The sequence below is a fragment of the Lactuca serriola genome, chromosome 3, assembly GCF_051521515.1.
Source record: "Lactuca serriola cultivar US96UC23 chromosome 3, Lser_US96UC23_V15, whole genome shotgun sequence".
NCBI lineage: Eukaryota > Viridiplantae > Streptophyta > Magnoliopsida > Asterales > Asteraceae > Lactuca > Lactuca serriola.
Window position 1 is genome coordinate 5484584 of NC_136410.1, and position 25252 is coordinate 5509835.

The 25252-nt window shown below is 31.9% G+C and overlaps 2 protein-coding genes and 1 long non-coding RNA gene across 4 annotated transcripts; 1 reads left to right on the plus strand and 2 right to left on the minus strand.

The window, feature by feature from the left end:
- The first annotated feature begins 7533 nt into the window (after positions 1-7533).
- LOC145091363 (uncharacterized) lies at positions 7534-10467 on the plus strand. Its single transcript, XM_079029060.1, has 4 exons — positions 7534-8111; positions 8270-8530; positions 8640-9494; positions 9876-10467. The coding sequence occupies exons 1-4, from the start codon at positions 7688-7690 to the stop codon at positions 10343-10345; spliced, it is 2010 nt and encodes a 669-aa protein (XP_078885186.1). The 5' UTR covers positions 7534-7687; the 3' UTR covers positions 10346-10467.
- A 1899-nt stretch (positions 10468-12366) lies between these two features.
- Positions 12367-14821, minus strand: LOC145091364 (Glycine cleavage T-protein family). 2 transcript variants are annotated; one of them, XM_079029062.1, is made up of 6 exons: positions 14601-14821; positions 13593-14120; positions 13259-13515; positions 13090-13188; positions 12850-13008; positions 12367-12772 (listed from the first exon to the last, which is right to left on the minus strand). In XM_079029062.1, the coding sequence occupies exons 2-6, from the start codon at positions 14063-14065 to the stop codon at positions 12528-12530; spliced, it is 1233 nt and encodes a 410-aa protein (XP_078885188.1). In that variant the 5' UTR covers positions 14066-14120; positions 14601-14821; the 3' UTR covers positions 12367-12527. The 2 variants fall into 2 exon arrangements, with proteins under 2 accessions (XP_078885188.1, XP_078885187.1); XM_079029061.1 differs by having other exon boundaries at positions 13259-13521; positions 14601-14819.
- A 3358-nt stretch (positions 14822-18179) lies between these two features.
- Positions 18180-18817, minus strand: LOC145094241 (uncharacterized). Its single transcript, XR_013703236.1, has 2 exons — positions 18699-18817; positions 18180-18558 (listed from the first exon to the last, which is right to left on the minus strand). It is a non-coding gene; the product is annotated as an uncharacterized LOC145094241 (long non-coding RNA).
- Positions 18818-25252: the final 6435 nt, after the last annotated feature.

A 25252-nucleotide genomic window follows, 5' to 3' on the forward strand; every position in this document is an offset into this window, starting at 1 on the left:
CATATTGTTGTTACGTAGCTTCTTGTGAGTTATCATGTACTGTAATATAATTTGAGAACACATGTCATGGCTCATATATGTATATATAATCCGTGTTTTGAGAAACAAAAATGAATACCTCATACGATGAGAAAATAGGTCTTCTTCTAGAAGGTTGTGTAGTCAAATATGGATCAAATAACGAAGTCAAAAGCAATTATTCCTAACTAAAGACAATCTCGGCCTAATTTGTATCAAATTATATCCATAGTTTAAAGGTTGATAGTAACATATTTTTAATTTGATCACTTAATTCAATAATTCTACAATAAAACTTTAAGATTCGTTATTTCAAATAACGTTGATTAAAAATATAACATGTAAATGAAATTTATTGGTTTTATATTGGTTTACGAAAGCGGGATGATCTTTATGATACTTTTTTAAAAATTTAAATAATTTTTAGTCATTAAATTTTTTTAAAAGTGTGTTGCTAAACACTTTTCACTTACTCTATTCTATATTAGTAAACTAGTTTATAAACCATGAGATCTACGGCTATAAAATTAATTAAACTTTCATAATAAAAATTTATAATTATTAATCATTTATTTTAAATAAATCATTTTAAATAAATTATTAATTATGAGATATATCAAATTTTTAAAGTTAATATAAATTCAAATTTAACATATAATTAGAAAATATAAATTTAAATTTTGAAATGACTTGCCTACTATATGACATATGACATATAGTAGAATGACACTTGCCAGCCAAATGAAGATTAAAATTATTCATTTATTAAAATAGAGATCAGTTATTTGTAAAATATATAAAAAAAAAGTAAAGTATCTAATAAATAGGTGATATATATATATATATATATATATATATATATATATATATATATATATATATATATATATATATATATAATATTTCATGATAAAATATTTTACTCCGCTTATAGCATAGCATTGAATTTAAAACAATGTGGTCTACAAAAGATTCCCCTTTGCATGAATATGAAAACACTTGCATCAAAAAGTTTGGCCCTGTGCTATTGAGACGTATTTTTGGACAGGAATCCTAAACTTCTTTAATCCACCTTTAGATATTAATAAAGACAAAACTGCACAAATGGTCCCCATGGTTTGCTCAAAATTGTCACTTTGGTCCAAAAAAGTTTTGACTAGCACCACAGGTCCAAAATTTTCATTTTGTTGTGAGTTTGGTCCAGTTTTCTATAAACCTTTTCATAATGACTATTTTGCCCTTATATTTTTCTTTTTCAGTTTTTTTTTATTTAAATATTTATTTTGATTAAAAGAAAAAAGAAAATTATCATTTTCTATTTTATTTTTATAATATTTTATAACAAAATAAAAAAAATGAAAATGAAATATCTCTCTCTCTCTCTGTGTGTGTGTGTGTGTGTGTGTGTTTGTGTGTCAAAATGCTTCACCCTATGATACCATTTGAAGAACCCAAACCACCACCAGTGGAGGTGACGACTGAGGAACTCCTCCTCTGAATCTGGAATCGGATCTGGTTCCCACACCACCATTCTATATATCTATTATATCTCAAATCACAATTCATACACCATCGTCGTTGATTTGCTTCACACATCACCATCACCAATTTTGTTTCAAATGCCACTTTTATGAAACCCTAGCACCGCCACCCTTCTCACTGGTCTCTTTTTCGAACATCGATGTCATCGGAAACCCTAGTGTTCATTCGATTCAGAGAAAGAGGAGAAGAGAAGAACACCCATATACAAATCGATTTTTTGGTGATGAATACCCACACACAAATCAAATTCCATAAATGAAAAAAAACACACAAACATTGTGATTTCTGTAAACTAAAACATAAAAATTGTTCCACCTAACTGAAGCTTTAAAATCCATCACAACGTCCTTCCACTGTTGTTCATCCACAGGACAAAGATCGAGATAGAAGAAAAAGAAAAGAGATACACATTTGGAGACGAAGATCGAACATATATTGAATAGATTTAGCGCTGTCAGATAACCCTTCTTCTCCGACGATATAAGATCTATGAAAGGGATGAGCTAGGGTTTTCAACAATGATTCTTCTTCTTCGTCGTCGATGTAGAATCCTTCTTCCTCGACACTAGGGTTTCATAAAGAGGTGGCGGTCCGATTGCAGGAGCAGGGAGGCGCATAACAATGGCGGTGATGGTTTTGCTGCTTCATCCTTGTTTCCAATCTATCTCCCCTCCGATCGAAGATGAAGTATGGTGGAAGATTATGAAGGCAAGCGATGGTGAAATGGTTATGTTGATGAAGGTCAGGGCTTGAAGATGGGGGTGTATTGTCGGCATTCTCAAAGAGAGAGAGAAGAAGGATCGATTGTCAAGAGGGATCGGTTTTTGAGAAAAAGGGGCACACGCATGAGAGAGAGAGAGGGTTTCTTTTTTATTTTATTTTTAATTAGAAAAACATTTAAATAAATAAAAAAACAGAAAAGGGAAATGCCAAGGGTAAATCCGTCATTTTAAATATTTTTAAATCAAATTGGACCAAAGTCGCAACAAAATGAAAACTTTGGACCTGTGGTGCTAGTCAAAACTTTTTTGGACCAAAGTGACAATTTTGAGCAAACCACAGGGACCATTTGTGCAGTTTAGTCATTAATAAATTCAATTGAATATAAATATATGATAATTAAAATTCAGTTTTACACCATGTTGTCTTTTTGTTTTTTGGTTTGAAATGGATTTTCTACTCTCTATTTGAACAACAGAAGTTGAAATATCGGGACATCCTTCCCATTCAGCGTCAGTGAATGAGACAAGAGATGAACATTAGGAGGGATAAATGTGTAGACCAAACTCCAAAGTCCCTTGAACATATATGAGAATGTGTTTTAAAGCAGTCATGTGTTCATTACGAGGATCATACATGAATAAGCATACTTGTTAGACTGCATACGTGATATCAGGTCTAGTAAACGTTAGGTATTGAAGGGCTCCTGCCAAACTCCTATAATGAGAAGGATCAACATATGGAGGACTAGATGAGGCGCTAAGCTTGAGTTTGGTATCAATAGGTGTAACAAATGGTTTGCAAGTCGACATACCGACATAGTCAATAATTTCAGTTGCATATTTCCTTTGAGATAAAAAAAAAAAAAAAGAATTTCAGTTGCATATTTCCTTTGAGATAAAAAAAGACCATGTTGATGGCGGTGGGCAACAATTCCCAAGAAATAGCTTAATGAACCCAAATCTTTCATAGCAAATTCAGAATTGAGTTGTGAGATAATAGATACCCGTAGATTATCAGATGATGTTTTCAGAATGATAAGCAAAAGGTATGCCATGCCTGCTCCATTCTTATAGATAAACAAGGAGTGCTCCGATACGCTGTCTACAAATCCCATTTTCTGAACATAATTGGCAAAGCGTGTATACCAAGCCAGTGGGGCTTGCTTGAGCCCATATAGGGAATTCTTCAATAGACATACGTAATTTGGATGTGACTTGTATCTAAACTCCAATGGTTGATGCATATAGATGGTGTCATTAAGTTCTCCATGTAAAAAACGTTTTTTTTACATATAATTGGTGAATAGACCAAGATTTGGATAAAGCAATACCCAACACAATTCTGATATTCGCAGGCTTCACCACTAGACTAAATGTTTCCCCATAATCAATGCCAACTTGTTGTGTTTTTCCATCACCTACAAGACGTGCTTTATGCCTCTCAAATGAACCATCAGAACGCTCTTTATGAGCAAAAATCCACATAGACCTGATAATATTAACATTTGGTGGTCGTGGTACAAGTTCCCACGTCTTATTTTTCATAAGAGCATTAAACTCATCTTCCATAGCATGTTTCCAATTCACATCATGAAGGGCAATAACAAGATTTTTTGGTAAAGGTGAACGAGAGACCGAAGTGGAAATATTAAAGGGAATTTTTGATTTAAAAATTCCATGTTGACTTGGTGTGACAGGTCGAGTAGACGGTGGAATTGGAGGTGTGAGAAGGATTGCCTGAGGTGAATTAGGAGGTGTAGGAGATGTTCAAACAGGTGGGGTACATGCTGGCGGAGAGTTTGTAGGCTAGAAAACACCAGGAGAAGATGAGACCATGTGTTCATCTTGATACACATATGGAGAAATGTCATCATCCTGAAATGAATAGGAATTAGATGATGTTCTATGAAGTGAAGAAAAAATGCAAATACTTATATTTAAAATATGTACCGGGAACCGGACGTTACAGGATGAGGAAGAGTTGTACATTCTCAATGCTTCCAGCTCAAATCTAACACTAATTCTTCAATCACCACTTCAGTTTCTTCTCAAATGCTCAAAATCGCCATGTCTTCTCCATATTACTCTCTCTAGATTATCTTCATTCAAAATGAAAAGGGAGAAGATTACTACTTTGTTATTTATTTGAGGATTTGACAATACCACTAAACTTTTAATTTTTTTGGTTTAACCATTGTATGACGTAGGTAACTATCTTATCTTTTATTTTACTAATTTAGCCTCTTATAAGTTAGTTATGTCAAGTCTTGGTCTAACACACAAAGTTTTTCCATGAATTACCTTAGTTTTACATATATGACCAAGTTAACTATTTATTTTATCAAATTATGGAATTTTCCTCTCAAAGTATGAAATGATATATTTTGTTGTTATTTTTATTTATCTATTTTATTATTTAGTTATTTAATTTATTTACTTATCCAAATCATAAATTACCCTTAAATTAATGATGTTACGATTGGCCTCTATAAAATTTTTTTGATAGGTTAATAATAAATGAGAATATACACACCTTCCTTATGTAGTAGTTTCTTATCCACGGATTTTTGTCGAATGACGAAAATCCGCACAAAAGAGATCAAACTTATACTTTTTGTCAAACTATGTGTATCCAAAAATAATATTGACAGATATGTATAGAAAGGTAATGTTTTCGCTTATGTTTTTGATTCGCCTCCTTATCCAATAACATACATAACCCTAAAACTCTTGTATGTGGATAGGGCTATAAACGAACACGAATGGGGGCTTGTTCATGTTTGTTCTTTTAAGTTAGTCAAATAAATGAATAAACACAAACGGATAACGAACGGGTTTTTTTTATTCATGTTCATTCATTTGACAAATTATATTGTTCATGTTCATTCGTTAATGTTTGTGAACATACTTAGCGGACATAAATGTACAAAGATTAAAATATTAAAAAAAATAATTTAACATATATAAACATAAATGAACGTTTAATATAACAATGTAATCAAACACAATTAAACATATATATGAACATAAAATAAACTTATGCATAAACATAAATGAACGTTCACGAACATAATTGAACAAACGAGACTATTGTTCATATTTGTTCAATTAACTAAACGAACAAAAATATGTGTTAATGTTCGTTCATTTATTAAATGCATGAACTTCTCGTAGAACGGTTCACAAACAATTTATTGAGTTCATTTACACTCTTATATTTAGAGAAACACACACCATGAGCAAAAAGTAAACTGTATCTAATATCCCAAATAAAATACCTCACAAAATAATGATTTCTACAAATATGTACAAGGATTTCCTTTTAAGGAAATTAAAAGAAAACATAAACAATGAATTAAAAAGGTATCAAAGCATAAATCTTTATAAAATTCACACAAAAAACACATATTCGCGTAGCTAGGGCTCATAAGTCATAGGTATATAGGATTAGGTTTTGGATTCTTTGACTTCAAATTGATAAGAATGAATGTCTCAAAAAAATAAAAATAAAGATGTGCCTGAGTGAATTAAACTACTCCATTTAAACACTCGAAATTTTAAATTAAATCACATTACCATCTTTGAACTTGCACCGATCTATCAACTTTATGCAATAGACATTTCATATATACACGTACAGAAATAAAAATATAGACAAAACTTTAAAAATGGTCCTTGTGGTTTTCGAAAATATCAAGTTTAATCCCTAAGTTCAAAAAACCTCACAAATGGTCCCTGTGGTTTCAAAACTTTTAACATTTGGTCATTCCGGCTCACTCCGTTACCATTTAGTCGTTAAATAAGGGGTATTTTTGTCATTTCACTACCCAGGGACCATTTATGAGGTTTTGTATTACTTTTTTTTAAAATAAATAAAATTTAATATGCAGGGTCCCACCTCTTTTGGGCATATTACCCACCTCTCTTCGTTACCATTTACACCGTCATCATCTTCTTCAAAAATCCAAACCCAGATCACCCATTACCCATTAGCTCCTCACCATCATCCCTCCTTCCACCCATCTCCCCTTTCTCTCTATCTATCTCATACTTCTGCATTTACAGTAGATCCGGTCACAGATTTACTGATCCGGCCGCACAACCCTAGCTGAACCCAACACCAAAACACTGCACCATGACTACTAGCTTTTATGAACTTCTTTTATAGAAGAACAACAATAGCAATACTGAGTTCCATTGTTTCCCATGTGAACCGACGGTCATCCGCCAATTTCTGAGTTGTTGATTGGTGGTGATGGTTTTACTATTGCAGTACCACCGCCGATACTGGAGGAGGAGCAACTGTCGATGGTGGCAGCGCATCCATCAGAGCAAAAGAGAGTTAAGGGCTAGATTTTAACTTCCCCTACGTTCTTCTCCCATATCAACTTCTACTGTTTGACCTGATATCGTTTCTATGAATGGAAGAGAGTGGGGGTGAGGGTTTTTCATTTTATCTATTCAATTTTGATCTTATTTTCTCAATTGCAGGTATGTTAGAGCTGCTCGATTATGTGAATTCAGAAAAAGGAGAAGATAAAGGGAAACCCATCAGCAAAGTACATCTTCGACTTGTAGCAATATTTCCTTCTGGGTTTACCGGTAACTGTCCCTGAGGATGAAGATGATTTAGTGCGTATATGTGTGTTTTTGTTTGCTTCTCACAGGGTTTTCTTTTCTACATAGCAACCATCGATTTTTAGGAATCAGTCGATTCTTACAGGAAATCAGTTCATGAAAGAAAAAAGCACAAATAATGGAAAATATTGAATCGATTCATGGCAGCTAAATGGATACTACATATCGGCGATGAGAGAGAGAGAGAGAGAGAGAGAGAGAGAGGTGGGACCCTTGCATATTAAATTATATTTATTTATTTATTTATTTTAAAAAAATATATAATACAAAACCTCATAAATGGTCTCTGGGTAGTGAAATGACAAAAATACCCCTTACTAACGGCTAAATGGTAACGGAGTGAACCGGAATGACCAAATGTTAAAAGTTTTGAAACCACAGCGACCATCTGCGAGGTTTTTTTGAGCTTAGGGATTAAACTTGATATTTTCGAAAAACACAGGGATCATTTTTGAAGTTTTGTCAAAAATATATGATTATTAACATAGAAATACAGTATAGTTGACATCACCTATACGCAACGAAAAAAGTCGTATCAGATCTAACGGTTAATCATTGACTATTGAGTATTGAGAGAAAAAAGGTCCAGCAAAAAGCACATTTTCCTTTCCTATTATTACATTACATGCCACCATCTCTCTCCTCTCCTCTGTCCATCACTCCCTCACTTTTCACAGTTCGCATTCACACTGTACTTCTTTGACAATTTTCCCTCTGTTCATCTCCAAATTCAACAACCCAATTCAAAAGAAAAAAACACCACAAAAATGCTTCGTCTTTCTCCGCTCTTTTTGGCTCTAACATTCTGTTTATACCCAATTGTGTGTTATGGAAATGTAGAAGTTAGTGTTCTTATGGAGATCAAGGCTTCTCTAGACCCAGAAAACAAGCACCTTACTTCATGGACGGAAACCGGCGACCCTTGCAGCGGTTCGTTTGTTGGTGTCGCCTGTAATCAGTATCTAAAAGTAGCTAACATCTCCTTACAAGGCAAAGGGCTCACCGGAAAAGTGCCTCCAGCGATTTCCGGTTTAAAGTGTTTGTCGGGTTTATACCTTCATTACAATTTCTTGACAGGAGAGATCCCCAGAGAGATTTCCAGTCTCAACGAGTTATCGGAGTTGTATCTTAACGTCAATAATCTCACCGGAGAAATCCCACAGGAGATTGGAAACATGATTAGTCTTCAAGGTCAGCCTGGAAATTTATTATTAATTTGTTCACAGTTTCTTTCAGGTGGAAGTTATTAATTCGAGATTTGAAATTTGAATCCAAACTCGATCATCTCAGTTATTGAGCCCATTGTTCTTTTTTCATAATTAACGTAAATTTATCTTCATTTTTCGCAGTCATCGAATTGTGTTGTAACAAGTTAAATGGAACAATACCATCGGAGTTTGGAAGCTTGAACAAGTTGAACGTCCTAGCGCTGCAACACAACCGGTTAGCCGGTCAAATCCCTCGGACCCTTGGAGATTTAACCATGTTAGAGAGGCTCGATCTTAGCTTCAACCGGCTATTCGGGACAATCCCTATAAACATAGCCAGAGCGACCAAACTAAAGTTCTTTGATATTCAGAACAACACCCTCTCAGGTTACGTTCCGACCGGTAAGCCACCGCCATGTCTTTTTCCGATCATATTTCCGGTCATATTACGCCTTCCATTTCTCAGTTTTTTGGGTCGTGTAAGTTTTAAAATCAAACTCTTTTCTTGTAGCTTTGAAGCGATTGAACAGCGGGTTTAGCTATAACAACAATAATGATCTATGTGGGTCGACGTTTTCTTCACTACGACCATGTACAGACCTCGATGCGACCATGATCAACCCGCTCGAACCGTTTACACCGACACCAAACACTACCATACCCATAAACATACCACAATCTGCTAACATCATGCCTCATTGTCAACGAACTCATTGCTCAAACTCCCCAAATCTCCGGCGGGTGGGCATCATAGCAGCCATCGTAACAGTCATCGCCGCCCTAACGGTAACCGCGTTCGTCGCCGTAATCATCCATCGGAGGCGAAAGCAAAGAATCTGGAGCAAATCCGAGACTCCCGATCATAAATTCGGCATCCAAGAATCCTCCGGGAAAAGCAGCGATTACTCCTGCGCGTGGGACCCGACACAAACATCGCCAAAAAAGTGCGGGTTTTGCGTCGAATCAAACTCGTTACAGAGCTTCAACTTGGAAGAAATTGAGTCTGCCACCCGATACTTTTCGGATGCGAATTTACTGGGGAGGAGTAAATTTTCTGCAGTTTACAAAGGGGTTTTGAGAGACAGATCGGCTGTGGCTGTGAAGTGTGTGAGTGTGACGAGTTGCAAAGCTGATGAAGCTGAGTTTACAAAAGGGCTGACGTTGTTAACCTCTTTGAAACATGAAAATCTTGCTAGGCTTCGAGGGTTTTGTTGTTCGAAAGGTAGAGGTGAATGCTTTTTAGTGTATGATTTTGCATCAAAAGGGAATTTATCAGAGTATCTCGATGTTGAAGATGGAAGAAACGCACACACCCATGTTCTTGACTGGTCCAAGAGAGTCTCCATCATCAACGGCATAGCTAAAGGTTAGCTTAATTATCCAAAAAAAAAAAAAGTTCAATTTTGGAAACCAAACCTTTTCTAATTTTGTCATCATAGTAATGATTTTTTTTAGTACTCAACAGTTTTTTTTCGTCATTTATGTCATTATGACTAGGTAACATAGGTTAACTAGTTATAATTTTGTGTCTGAAATGATATGAATGATACAAAAATAATTGTTTAAAAACTTTAGATGTCCGAAAAATACTTCCATAATTAAAATATGGCTCTGTCAAATTGGAAAAAGTTAGGTTTCTCAAATTCAACTTTTTCTAAAAAGAAATGATAAAGTGTGTACTTTTTTTTTTGGTATACTTTCTGATTATTTATGCTTTATGAAAGTAAAATCTTAATTTTTTTTACAGGTGTTGCATACCTACACAGTGACACGGATAAACCCGCGATGATTCACAGAAACATATCAATGGAAAAGATATTGATCGATCAACAATACAACCCTTTAATCACGGATGCAGGCCTATTGAAGCTTTTAGCTGATGACATTGTCTTCTCGGCTCTCAAAGTGAGTGCAGCTTTAGGTTACATGGCTCCTGAGTATATCACGACAGGAAAATTTACAGAAAAGAGTGATGTGTATGCTTTTGGGGTTGTGGTTCTTCAGATACTATCGGGTAAAAGTAATCTCACATTGTTGCTAAGAGCAGCTGCTATTGATAGAAGGTTTGATGATTTTATTGATAAGAATCTTGAGGGGAAGTTTTCAGAATCTGAAGCGGATAAGTTAATTAGGATCGCTGTGATGTGTGTTGATGAGGTTCCTGAGAATAGGCTAACAATGGAAGATGTGATTCGAGAACTAACGGTTTCTGTTTAATTAGTTGAATAATTTTTGTTTTGTTTTTGGTGAATTGTTTTCGTTTATTCAGATTGTTTGTAATTAATTACATGATCATGTGATCTTATTACTAATTTAAGCAAAAGCCATTCATTATTTCATTTAAAGTTTTAAACCCAATTAAGGACTAATGAATCTTATTTGCAAATTCTCTCACTAATGAAACTGTTACTTCACTAATAAACTGTTACTTCACTATCCTATCAATGACATATACAAAGAATCTGCCCAATTTTTATTTGTTGGAATCGATTAATGATATTGTTATCAGGAACTTGTAGAAACATATCATTATCAATGAAAGTGACTGAGCAATAGTATAAAATCGATCACACTAACTTGAACACAATATTGAATTCCATACTTCTAAAAAACCATTAAAGCAAAACCAAAGGCATAAACAAGTATTGGAAAGAAAACATACATGATGACCGACACAATGTGAAAAAGGAAGCTATCAGCCCGATTGCTTACTTTGGCAATTTTGTTAAACAAAAAATTTCAAATCGTGAATGTGCCAGATTGCCAATGTGTCACACTCACTCGATGTGAAAATGCAGGTTCGCATTAATAAAAAAGGCCATGGGCCATGCCCATGTGGGCCTTTATTAATTTGAAGCCTTCAAAAACAGGATCGACGCAAAAAGTAAGCATGGCAAAAAGGATATAACTTAGACTTAGAGAGTAGGGGAGAGGGGGTGTTACAAAGTGCTATAGCTTATTTAAAAATTAAATTTTAATACATTATAACAAATAATTTATGAGCAGATTGTATTTTTTTTTCAAGTTATTATACTTCATGGTTTGATTGAACAAAAACTTTATTATCATATTGGCTATTACGTGCGCATAAGCTTATGTAGTCGTTATTGTCGTTTATATATTATTCTCATCATCGTATGTATTGCTCTTAAGCAAGGTATCTTGTAACAATGATCCCATACGGCATACACAGGAAGGAAAGAAATGAATCCACTAGATCCTAATGACTAATGTCTACACATTATGGAAAGATTATTTATAGAAACACTGTTAATTGTGGGCTCAGCCACCAACCTCGAACCTCCACCATTAATACTTACTGGTAGTTCGTTGTATAATAGCAAAATACACCATCCTTACGCAAATAATATAACAACATTAAATAATTGACAAACCAATTTATAGAGAAGACATTATGCAATTGTATGATCAAAATGAATAAAATGGTTGTGATAAAAACTCGGGATAAAATGGTCGAATTAACCACTCAAATTTAAATTTAATTGTTGGTGCAAATTGTGTATCATCAATAAATGCGCATATAGAATTATAGATAGATGTAAGTAGCCATAAATAAACTATTCATTTGCCATGAATATGTCATACAGATTTTTCCTCAAATTGTCCCTACCAACCAAGTACCAATGGATATTGAATAGAGTTTGACATGGAAGTACATTTGATCCACCAAATAAATGCATCTTAAAATACTAGGTGTTTGCTTTTGTCAGGAAGAGTACATCGTAAATTTACTGAATATTTTTTTAAAAAAAGTTTGTGGTCATTCAGCAATAACTAAAAAATAATAGCATGGCTATTTTAGTGAATCAACCCTACTTTTACACCATTGGTTATTTAAGTTATAAGGTTTTATTAAAAACAGGATTGTGCTGATAATCAACATTACACTTTCTTGATGTCCACATTTGTATATTGAAATATTGACATTAGCCAAAGACATGAAGAGACCGAAAAATAACTCTCAAATTGAACGATTATAGCACATTCCATACATCCAATCTTGTTTGGAGAAATGACGATATACATTCTTGGACTTCTTCCAACATAACATGGCTATATAGTTAAGGTCTTTTTACAAGCTTTGAGCATTATCCCTATCCCTATAGTTATGAAAGGTAAATAGGCCAAATGCAACAAAACTAGAGGGAATTGTTAAGTTTTTTTTTTTCCCTATGCCACAAAAATGGGGCTCGTTTTATATACATCAACAGCCTCTGTGATGTAGAGTGGGCTTATCTTTAATTTTATTCATCTTCTAAAATACACAACAAAACTTCACAAAACAACAGGTATACACCCACCCACCATAACAACTCTTATTTTGTTTGTCATGTAAGGAGAAACTTTTAACTAATTTTAACAAAATGGTAAAAAGATTCTAACGAGCAGCCTGCTGATGCTCCAAAAACCACTCCCTTGGCCACCATTCAGGCCGCACAACCTCCACCTTCACATCTTCTTCTTCTTCTCCTTTGACCACTAAATTCCCTGACCCTTTAAAAGCTTCCTCAAGCCTGATTAGCCCAAGCCCACGAGACCCAACAGCAGTTGTCACCGTTCCCACTTTCTTCCCGGATTTCATGCCCATTACTTCTGAACTCGGAGCAACCTTCTGCACTACCTCTGTCATAAAAAACAAAAAAAATAGTAATTGTAATTTGTGATACTTCTTGAATTGAATCGTGACTTGTGATTTGTACCTTTTCCAGATTGATCAAGGAATCTGAGTGGAAGCAAACGCTTCCTGATAACACCACGATGATGGGATCGAGCAATGAGTTCTTGGCCTATGTAGCAGCCTTTCTCAAAGCTTATGGCGTTCAAACCAGCAAGATTGTACTCCAGCGGGATTGCCTCACCTACATAAAACATATTCAATCTCAACAATTGGCAAATTTCATACAAAAAATTATCCAGAAAGCAAAGCAAACAAAACGTGCCTTTTGGGATCTCAATCGGCCCTTCTGCAACTCCCTTCTCTAATCTCCATAAAAGGTAGTTTTCTTCTTCTGTTTCTGTATTAGCCTCCACCATAGGTGCTGCAATTGCAAATTTTTGCAAATTACGAAAAAATTATGATTGTTTGGGAGGACGCATCACATCACTTACGTGTTGTATTTGATGGAAAGATTCCCCGAAAGCCTAAGCAATCCAATCGGGGATCTTTGTGCCACTGCCAGCCGTTGCTGTTTCCCTGTGAAGATGAGCTTCCAGTTGGGTCAATAGCACCACCCCAGCCAACAGAAGCAGATTCAGGATCTTCTAAAGAGGAAGATGAAGGCTGCCTCTTATGAAGATCCACACCATATCTCTGCCAACAACACAACGACTCTCCCACATTCTCTATATCAACCTTCGACCTCAATCTATATCTACCCACAAAATTATTTAAAAAAAAACAATTCCAGAGATTGATTGATTTCGTTGAGAGCGGGAAACTTACTTCTTTAGGGTGTCCACCAATTCGTCCAACACAGAAGAATCGACATCAGCAAGCAGCTCCACCTCATCTTGTTTGGGTTCGGTTCCGGGTCTGGACCCACTCGGGTCGAGCTTCTCATCGGATCTGGGCGGCTCGTAGAGAAACATATCGTATAAAAACCTCCCTTGCGGCGTCAACATGGCGGCGTAGAGAGAGCGAGCAGAGGAAGCGGGGAGGTTAGGGGTAACCAGGCTTGATTTCTCATCACCGACGGGCTCATGAAACTTGCGGATGTCGTTTGTCAGTAAGCCTTGTAAGAACTTGATTGTGTCGGGGCCTCTGAACCGGACCACGGATCGGGTTTTAAGGAGAGAAGCCATTGGACCAACATTGTCAAGTTGGTTTGTCTGGGTCTGAGATGATGAGAAGTGATTGATTTTGAAAATCGGGGGTTTTAAGGATCGGAATTGGATTGAGGATTTCGAAAACTTCATTCTTTTTCTGGAAAGTTGTTTTTGTTTTCGCTTTCAACTAGGGTTTGCTTCGCTACTGTGGATATAGATACGGAATAAGTTAGTAGATAAAATGATCATATAAAATTAAGAATTTAGGGGCAATATTCACTGCAATATTTGATATAGATACGTCGAAGTCATGAACGTTTTGGTGTTGAATTTTCTGTACAGTTTTGCGGAATATTTTGGATGGATTGGTCGTTTTAAAGATGGATGTAAATGATTATGCTAATTCCTGTTGGTTAATGGGTCGAATTTCTTAAGTTTTTCTATGTACTTTTTAAGGTTAATAGATCAATACAACGCAAGGAAAGCTAAAACAAGGTGCTGCGTCAACTATGGGAGGTTGTGTCTATTTTTTTTTCCCTAAATCTAGTGAGATCAAACAGGAAGAAAGTATATCAAATTCTTATAATTTGGATGAAAACCTTATAAATATTGATCTAAAAATAAAATGGAGATCTTAATGAACATTTTGAAAAGAGAAGCAAAGAAGAAACAAAAACAGAATTGCCTGAAATGACTTGATGAGCCGTTGCACCCGAAGCCCGAAGGTATACAACCGCCAAAACGTGCTGCCGTTCTCCGTCGTCGGTTGGCTATCACCGTCGCATTGAAGGGAGGAGAAGTGGAGGGCTCGTATGAGTAAAAAGAAGCAGCAAATTTCTGGGTATTTCGAGCTGTGCAATTTGGGGGTTTTAGCGAGGAAGAAGAAGGTGTTTAATTTGTGGGCTTTTTGTTTGATACGTGGTGTAAATGTAATTGGGGCTTTGCTGAATACAACACGTGTAGTTATGGTCTTATGGATATTATTGTGAGATGTTGGGCTTTATTTTTTTATTTCCTTAAAGCTGTATTCATTTTAATTTTTTTATGTTTGTTATTTTTTCTAAACAGTTGAATTAATGCACGATGTCTGCAATTCTACAAACCTTCTTTTTGTGCAAAGTGGTATTCCTTTAAAAAAAAAAAAACGAATGTACAAGCTAATTATTATGGGCGTGTTTGGCATGAAACTTTTGGAAGCGTTTGGAAGCTTCTAGCTTTTACCTTTTGATAAAACGCTCTAGTTTAAACAAAAAGCTTTGTTTGGCAGTACGAGCGTTTAGCTTTTAGTTTTAACAAAACGCCCCGATTCTATACATCATGTAGCGTTTAACAAAACACTCGTGAGCTTTTGAAATCAATTTCCATAATTATCCTTAAAAATATATTTATATATTTATTTATTTTTAATCAATTGTCCTTTTATGTAATTTTATATATTTCAAAAGCTTCCGACTACTTTTTCCAAACATTCATATAACAAATAAAAGTTACAGCTTCCCGCTACTAGCTACCTGCTACACGCTACTAGCTACCTGCTAACTGCTACCCGTTTCGAGCTAACAGCTACTTTTGCCAAACACGCCCTATGTATATTAGAAGAGCAATTAAATATCCTCCTACCTTTTAATCCTATAAATCTTTCTACCCATTTAATTGATGACATGTGTCATATTAGTATCCTAAAATATCATTAAATCTCATTAAATTAGCATTAAATGTTACACATATCACCATTTTATTGGATAGTAAGATATATAGGAACAAAAAGTAGGAGAATATTTAATTTCTCATATTAGAAGCAATAGTTGTAATGATGTGTAGCCAATCCAAGGAGACCACCTACACATATACACTATGGAACACAAAAGTTAAAATTAGGATGTTTGCAAACCAAAATTTCATACAAAAATATTATTACAAGGGCGTTAAAAGGGGTAAAGTCGACAATGTATAGAGCTTAGTTTTTAATTATATATTATATATTTTTTTATTTAAAAATAAAAACTTATAATAACAAAAGGGCCCTTTTTCCTAAAACTCCCTCAAGGAAGAAACGCTGGGGATGCACTTAGTCCAGATCCAAAGCGATCCTTTCTCAAACATCCCATATCGTAAAATCTAGCGATCTATAAGGAATTTGCTGCTTTGAGTTGGACGTTTGTGACTAGTGCCTATGCAGCCTTCACTTGGTCAACGGATTAGTTGGATCTGCTGCTTCAACTCGGTCATGGACTTTTGATGATATTTAATTCCTTAAATCATATAAACTCTCATAACTTGGATCAAAGTTATGATAATATAAAAATTTTAAACAATATAATTATAAACTAGTAAAAACATCTATACTACATTGTGGGTTTGAAACAGTTTAGTGTATCAGGAAATTACAACATACAAGTTTTATGATCAAAGTTTTTTTTTTTTTTTTTGCTAATTATTGGTTGTTTTGTAAAATGTTTGAGCAAAAAGTCAAAAAAAAAAAAATTATTATTTTAAAGATTAAAACTATCAAAACAGACAAAAAAAAAAAAAGATGAGAGCAAAAGTGGATAAAAACATATGAATAAGCAAATTTAGGTAAGAAAAACAGAAAAGTGGATGAGTCAGTAATATAGTCAGAAGTTACAAATGTTGGGACAAAAAAGAAAAAAAAATACACTCTTTTAGGGACTAAAACTGTTAAAAGATACAGAGCAATGTTGAAACAAAAATTTTAAAGAAAATTACAAATATAGCAAAATATCTTAATTACTTTGTAGAAAATATTAAAAAAAAAAAAAAAAAAAAAAAAAAAAAAAAAACATATTTAGCCATCAAAATCAAAATCGCAAATGGATTAAGCTCATCTACGATTTTAACAAATTTTGTATATATTTTTTTAAAAATTTTGATTACGAAATTGATAGAGTTTAACTACGAAACAATCTTATTATATATAAAGTTTTCCAAACAAATAACAACTAAAGTGATAATTTCTTGCAAAAGTTTATATATATTAAGGTTGTTTCGTAGTTAAATCCTATCAATTCGTAATAGAAATTAAAAAATAAAAATAATAATAATAATAATAATATTTACACAAAATCGTAGTTGGACTAGAGAGGAAATTGCAGATAAACTAATTTCATCTACGATTTTAGTCTGATATGGGGGTATTTATACGGAAAAAAAATTAAAAAAAACTAAAAAAAAAACTAAAAAAAAAACATCTGCGAACGTTCTTTAGCGACTTGTACGTTCGCAAATGACTTGCTAAAATCGCAAATGGGCTTAATCCATCTGCGGTTTTGATTGCTAAATTTGTAATTTGTGTTTTTTTTTTTTTGTTATTTTCCGCGAAGTAATTAAGATATTTGGTTATATTTGTAATTTTCTCAAAATTTTATTGTTAATAAAGCCATTTGGAAATTAATTGTATATATAATTATATTCTTATGTTGTTTATCAAATTTTGGTAGGACTTTATTTTTCAGCTGTAGTGTTTCGTTTTGTAATTATATTTTAACGATGCTCATATTTAAATTGATTTCAATATTGTAGCAATAGACACGAAAGAAAAACAACTAAATAATTTGTTTCATTACCAATTTATAAATTGATACACCAAATTTAATCAAGTAATTTTTATTTATAGTGTATCTTGTTTTTAGTGTATCTTTTTTTCATAACTTAAAAATCAATTTATATTTATATATACGCTAATAATATTCTAATAAATAAAAATCATATCTTGGTACATGTTATTTGCTCATGTTCTTGTTATTTTATGGTATTTTTGAATTAAATTATATCCATAGGTCATTTTTTATTTTATTAAATTATATATAGTATTTAAATATAATAATAATAAATATAATTATAAATAATATCAATTTAATTAATACAACTTTCCTAAACCCTAAAATTTGTAAATTGAAACCAAATTATTTTCATTATTTATTTATTTAAATTATTTGTTTAATATTAAAAAGAACTCGAACTGGCGCTAACCGTTTTAAAAAGTAGAATCTCAATCACTATTGTATTTCACTAAATACTAGATGAATTATACAGGAGTAAAATCAATATATATATATATATATATATATATATATATATATATATATATATATATATATATATATATATATATATATATATATATATATAATGCATTAATAATGGGAATATGAAAAGTTTTAAGACTAATTTTGAAAACAAGAAGGTTAAATTTAGACCTTTGATTAAATTTAAATGGTTGCGGTGGTGATCCATGTGAAAACAATTTGGACCAATCACAAATATTATAAATTACATCAAACTATAAATTACACTCTCCCGATTTTCAACTTGGTAAATCTCTGCAAACACTCTCATCTAAAAACTCTAGCTAATCCCTCTTAAACTTTTGCTACTTCCATCCATATATGGCCGACGCCATTGCCGGCTACCTACACCATCTCTTCCCCGACAAACCTCCACCACCACAAAGTGTCGCCATCTTGTTACATCACCTTTAATCTGTCGATAACTTTTTCACTCTCTAAAATTCTAAGATATGAAAACCATATATTTGAAACCTTTGTCGCTGGAAATGACTTTCACCTGCTTCCAAGATCCTACATCTACATTATCATTTTTTTTTTATCTTCATCATCGTCTTTCTGCAAAAAGAAAATTGGATGAGCAACATGATTTACTTTTCTGGATCTTGAAATGTATCTATGGTTATAATACGTTTTAGTTTTGTAAATTTTGTTTGTAAATAGACGTTTTTGGTGTTTGTATCTATAAGTGGTGTTACCAAAAGACGTTACAGTGAGATGGCTTGACATGTTTCTTTCAGATATGGTTTGCGGAGAACCCCGGTGGACTGGATATGGCTTGACCGAAGCGAGATGGGTTCTAGGTGTAACAATAAACACGTTACAGCGGTGATGTTTTCAGAGTCGGAGGATGTAGAACAAGAACACATCTGACGTCAGTTATGCGAGCGATAGTGGTTGTTGCAGCGTTGATGGACTTTTAGTCGGGGGAGATGTTTTCGGATGTGGAGGAGGGGGTCGTAACTGGAGGCGGAGGCAACTCTAGGGGACCTTGTTGGAAGCGACTTTGGAGGAGAGAATGATATCAGATTTGGGGTTACAATGTCTAAGATCTAGGGTTACTATGTTTAACAGAGTATATGTATTAGTATTTGTATAAATTAACGCAGAAGTTTATAAAAATTTATAGTTTATTAAAAAAGGCATGTAGTTTAATAAAAAAAAAGGCACGTAGTTTATTAAAAAGGCATATGGATCGGGTATATTTTATTTTTAAATAATATTCTTATTTTTCTTATAAATTTAAATTTTTTTAAATTGTTAAAATTTTATATTTATTTTTTTTAATTAAATCCATATAATAAATGGGTCTCATACCTAGTACTAAATAAAACTTCATTTAAATCAAATACACGAAGTTATAATTATGTAAAGTTTTTAGTACAAACTACTTGCATATTTTTTTACTAGGTGTGAGACCCATGTATTACATGAGTTTATTTAAAAAAAATTACATATAAAATTTTAACAATTTGAAAACTTTAAATTATAAGAAAAATAAGAAATTTTTTGAATTATTAAAATTAATGAGACTTTAATGCATTAGATACATTACATATATAAACCATTTTCTAATAAATACATTACATATATATTACCTTATATATTAAATGTGGATTTTAATTTAATAAAATCAAAAATACAATAAAATGACAAGTGGAAAATAAAAAAATTTAAAATTTCTAGAAAATGTCATATGTCCAAATAAATGAGAAGATGACATGTGGCAAAGTCATTTTCATTTATTAGGATAAGATATCAAGTATACCAGACCAATCACACTACATTTTGTGAAATTATTGAAAAAATATATGTACTGATTTTTATCAAGAAAGTTATTGCATGTTTGCTAGATTAAAAGTAAAAGTGGTTTATAATTATTCATTTAAGGTTTCACAGTTCAAAAAAATTTCAATATTATTTGAAACTTTATATTGATTTATTTGACTATATCTTTTAACAAGTTAGGAACAAATAAACACATTCACAACTAAAAGATACATTATGTACTTTAATTTATCAATTTAAATATTTTTTTTGTGTAAATTATCATTACATATAATCGATGATGTCTTATATGATCTTTTCAACAATAGATTTTATTATACATAAATGTAATATATAAACTATGAAATTAAGATCACTAAAAAAAGTTAAATAATAAAAATAATAAGAAAATATGGAAAAAAAATCCTTCACACTTTTCAACACAAATCTTACTCTGTTCGATACAAGAAAAGTTGATACAGTGCTAATCTACCTAATTTTTTTACATCTTAGCTATTAAATATAACACTCAATTAAAATATTTAATTAATTAAAATCCTACTTTTATAATGAAAATAATAATTATTATTTTGCAAAACAAAATTAAGATTAGGTTTTACGATCGGGTTGTCATAAATTTTTTTTCATATATAAAAGTAGCATTGGAAATTTATTTTCCAAAATGTTTGATTATTTTTCTATAATTTTAAAATGAAAACCATTTAATATTTAAACATAGTTTATTTTAATAGTTTAAATGCGTACAACAAAGTTTTATTTTCGATTTATTATATATAATATAAAATAGTTTACCTTTTCAATTTGAAATGAAACAAATAAAATAATTGTCGTCCTCTATTAGACAAAGAGTAACAAAGGCAAATTACTATTTGTCGTCCGTCTAAAGACAATTGATCATCGAAAAAAAAAAAATCGTTAGAATGAAACAAATCAAAAGAAAACTATTTGACAACTGCCGAAATTACACTAACTTTCATTTGGAAATTAATCACCGCAATGAAACAAATCGTCGTCGTCGCATCGCGCGGGTACGCTACTAGTATATATATATATATATATATATATATATATATATATATATATATATATATATATATATATATATAATTTTAAAATAACTAATTTATCGCTATTACTTTAATCATTTTAAATTTTGATAACGTCTGATTTTTCAACCGATTATTTACAATGTAATGTGGTTTTTAGTTTTATATAGTTTGGTTAAAGTTAAATTTCGTTTTAATCATTATTTAAATTGAAAACTACATTTTACAATAATATATATATATATATATATATATATATATATATATATATATATATATTCTCAAGATTCTTATAGTTTATTTGACATTTAACATCATATTAAATTAAAAGAACTAAGTATGATATGTTGGAAATTAAAAATTAAAAATATTATAATTAAATTATAAAAACATTCAATATCTTTATAAAAAAAAATTCTAATGATTGAAGTAGAGTATTTAACTTCAACCACATGAAAAAAATACTTCAACCACATGAAAAATAAGGTCACAATAATAAAAGATATATAAATAATTTGTATTGAATACAAAATATAAATAACTATATATTTTGTTATATTTGTATTAAAAAATTTAATATCACCAAAATGTTATATAAATAAAAGTAAGTTTATGATAAATAATATATTGAAATCATTTTGTGAACTATTAACATTAACATTATTATTATGTCTTTTAAAAAAAAGCTTAAAAGATAATACAAATATGTTATATATTATAATTATTGAATTACTTAAAACAATATTATCTTTTTAGATAACAAATGATGATTTTCATAAAATCTATGTATTTTTTTTTCTTTGCTTTATTAAAGTTTATAATATATTAGCATGTTTATCATTAAACATAAATAAATAAAAAAAACAAACAAATCATATGTTTTACATTAATTTATAATAGTTAACTAATAAAAATATCAATTCTTATGGTAAAAATATAATTATTTAACTAGAATCATATTACTTAATTGATCTAATATATTAAATATTTGAAGTATAAATAAGTTAAATGACAATAATATTAATCAACACTAAGTTTAACATCATATTTAATTCGATATTTATATATTATTAGTTACAAACATTTTGGGTTCACCAAGAAATGACCCAAAATTAGATAGAACTTAGTCTATTTTAGATTTTTTCTTTTAATCGTAATCAAAGATGTTTTCTTGTCTCTCGTAATATTTCATAGATAAGCTAAAATGTCATGTTATTTTCTAATGAATAAGATTTATGAATTTACCATATTTAATTTTCTATATAAAAATTATTATTTTTTATATATCAAAATAAATTTTTGTATACATTTATGATGACTAAATTTTTAACAAAATAAATCATAAAAAACAAAAGAATTTTAGAGAAATGATAAAAAAAAATCACATTCATCCAAAACTAAATTGTTTTTTATATATGTTTGTAAGGATTAATTGACAATAACACTAACCAACACAAAATTTAACATCATATTTAATTCACTATTTAAGTATTATTAGTTACAAACCTTTTAGGCAATGTTGTAAAAATCGTTTGACGGTAATTCGGCGGTTGACTGGTGTTAAGGGATTAATCGGTCTTGGCAGGAATTAATCGGGGACCATAAATTATTAATAAAATTTTAAAATTAATTAAATATTAATATATATTAAGAAAAACAAGTACGTCAAAATTAGAAAATAAGAAAAGTTGTAATTTGGAAATTTGGAAATACAAAAATATGAACATTTTGGTATAATATTTGAAATTTTGAAATTTTGAAAATTTTGGAGTAAAAAAAGAAAGTTGGTTTTTTGAATTTTTTAAAGAAAAAGTTAAAATTTTTTGACCTTTTTTTGACTTTTTTCGACTTTTTTGACTTTTGTTGACCGATTAATCCCGCCAAGGCCGATTAATCCCGCCAAACCCGATTAATCCTAAATTTCCGATCAATGCCCTAATCATCGACGGTTGGAGAACGCCAAACGATTAACCCACGATTAATCCCGATTTCTGCAACCATGCTTTTAGGTTTTACTATTTAATAGATAAGTTGAAAACACATAGTAGTTTCTAATTAATAAGGTTTAAAATATGAATTTATTTTGAACTACATAAGTTTAAAGATAAAGAATATAATAGATTTATATTTGATTTCTTTGATTATCAATATTTTTTATGAATGTTTATGATTGCAATATTTGATTTAATTCATCAAATTCAATCATTCTTATTTGTTCTATTTGGGTAGCAATGGTTTGTAGGTTTTGAATTTTATTTATATTTAAATGTATTTTATATTTTTTATTATAATCATAATTTTTTACTACTTAAATACTTAGTTAAAAGGTTCAAACATAAGATGAATAGTAACATTAGTATATATTTTTAGTTATACATTGAATTGTTATCATACTAGATAGTGATATAACAACCAACTGGTCGTTACAAAATTCTAAATAACCAACTTCGGCAACTGATGTCTAAAATTTGGTCATTAATCTAGTTGTTGTGATTTAGTTGATATTCATAGAAAATCGTTTGATGCTTTTTTTTCTTTTTGAAATATTAAAATATGAAATGTCTATTTTGATATATAAAAAACAATTACTTTTTATATATCGAAATACATTTCTATATACATTTACCATGAACAAATTTTTAACAAAATAAATCAAAAGAAGTTTACAAAAATTATAAAAAAAAAATTAATTTATCCAAAACTTAACTGGTTTCGAACGCGCTTCGCATATATTGCTTGTCACGTCGTGGCCACCCAATGGTCACATTGTGTCACTCAATTTTCTCCAAAAATCTTCCTTTTGACTCCTTGAAACCCTAAATCGATCCATCCTGGAAGAAGGGTGTTACAAGTTCGACTCTTACCTTCCTATGATTGAGTTTTATTACAATAACAATCATAGCAGTATGTGTTTCTTCGAGCTTCTTTACGGGAGGAAGTGTCAGACACCGATATGTTGGGGAGAGGTTGGACAGAGAGTCATGGGGAGCATGAAGATAGTGCTTAAAGATGATAGAGCTTATACAGCAGGTCATACAAAGGTTGTTGGCGGCCCAGAGTTTTCAGAAGAGATATGCGAACTGGTGTTGTTCCGATTTAGAGTTTTAGGTCAGGGATATGGTAATCTTGAAGGTGTCGCCTTGGAAGGGTGTTATCTGATTCAGGAAGTAGGGCAATATGGGCCCCATATTTTATCATACCTTTTAGAATTGTGTCTTGGGTAGCCAAGGTGGGCTCCCGTTTAGACTTGCCAAAGAAGCTTAGTCAGAATTATAAGATCTTTCATGTTTCCCAATTATAGAAGTGCAAAACTGACAATACAGCGATAGTACCTTTGGATGATATTCAGGTCGATGACCACCTAAATTATATCGAGTGACCGATAACGATTATCGACAGGAAGACGAAGACCGTACGTAACAAGGCGGTGGAATTAGTGAAAGTGCAGTAGCAGCACTGGAAGGGTTCTGAGTGGACTTGGTCTACTAGGTGAGTCTTCATCATGTGAGATCTATTGTACTTTAGTTGTTGTCTACTAAGTGAGTCTTCTCAACATACTCATGGGTCAAAGGCACCAATATCGATATAATGTCCCAAAAATTCAAAGTAAAATTTTTCATTTTTATAACATCAGTTCATACAATTAATTTATTTCAAAACCATACAAGTGATTAAATCATGTAAACATCATATTAAAAATCATAAGTAGCCAATGCAGAAACTCTGGTAGATGTGGTGCGATCATGTCAAACCGTTCTCTTTTGAACTGGAAGTACCTGAAACTATAAACATAAAACTGTAAGCACACATCTTAGTGATTCTTCCCCAAAATACCCCATACTAAACATACACAACGGTTAGGAACTAAACATGGGTCTATTTCACCCCCTTCGGTATCTTTCAACTACTATTGGGTCTATTATACCACCTTCAGTATCTTTCAACCGGTACTAGATCTATTTCACCCCTACAACTAAGCATACAACCATATCATCAATATTCGCAAAGACAACAAGCACATACATGCATATTAGCAAGTGTCACAAAGACAACTATCATCCTACAAACAAAATCCAGTGGGTCGGTATTGGTTCCTTCGAACCACGAGTACAGTGAAGAGGCTCACCTGAATCACGATGCTGACTAAAACCTCACATAATGCTACACCAAACACAACCAACAGCTCTCACCGCCAAAAGATGGATACTAAACACCTCCTAACAATCCACACAAGACAAACCCTAAGTCTACCTTCTAAAAATAGAGATTGATCAAAAATCAACCCATGTCAAAAGTCAACGGTCAAAGTCAATGGCCAGAGTTAACTTTGGGCAACTACCACGTCGTGGCCTTCCTTGGCCACGTCGTGACCCTCATAAAACATACCGACAGGAAAAACCAGATCGTCACATTGTGGC

What these genes read in the sequence shown, in the direction of transcription:
- LOC145091363 (XM_079029060.1), top strand. Translation starts at nt 7,688, where the DNA reads ATGCTTCGTCTTTCTCCGCTCTTTTTGGCTCTAACATTCTGTTTATAC. An exon ending in AAACATGATTAGTCTTCAAG is followed by an intron (nt 8,112 to 8,269) that starts GTCAGCCTGGAA and finishes CATTTTTCGCAG; the next exon opens with TCATCGAATTGTGTTGTAAC. An exon ending in CATCAACGGCATAGCTAAAG is followed by an intron (nt 9,495 to 9,875) that starts GTTAGCTTAATT and finishes TTTTTTTTACAG; the next exon opens with GTGTTGCATACCTACACAGT.
- LOC145091364 (XM_079029061.1), bottom strand. Translation starts at nt 14,065, where the DNA reads ATGAAGTTTTCGAAATCCTCAATCCAATTCCGATCCTTAAAACCCCCG. An exon ending in TTGGTGGACACCCTAAAGAA is followed by an intron (nt 13,522 to 13,592) that starts GTAAGTTTCCCG and finishes TTTTGTGGGTAG; the next exon opens with ATATAGATTGAGGTCGAAGG. An exon ending in CTTTCCATCAAATACAACAC is followed by an intron (nt 13,189 to 13,258) that starts GTAAGTGATGTG and finishes TTGCAATTGCAG; the next exon opens with CACCTATGGTGGAGGCTAAT.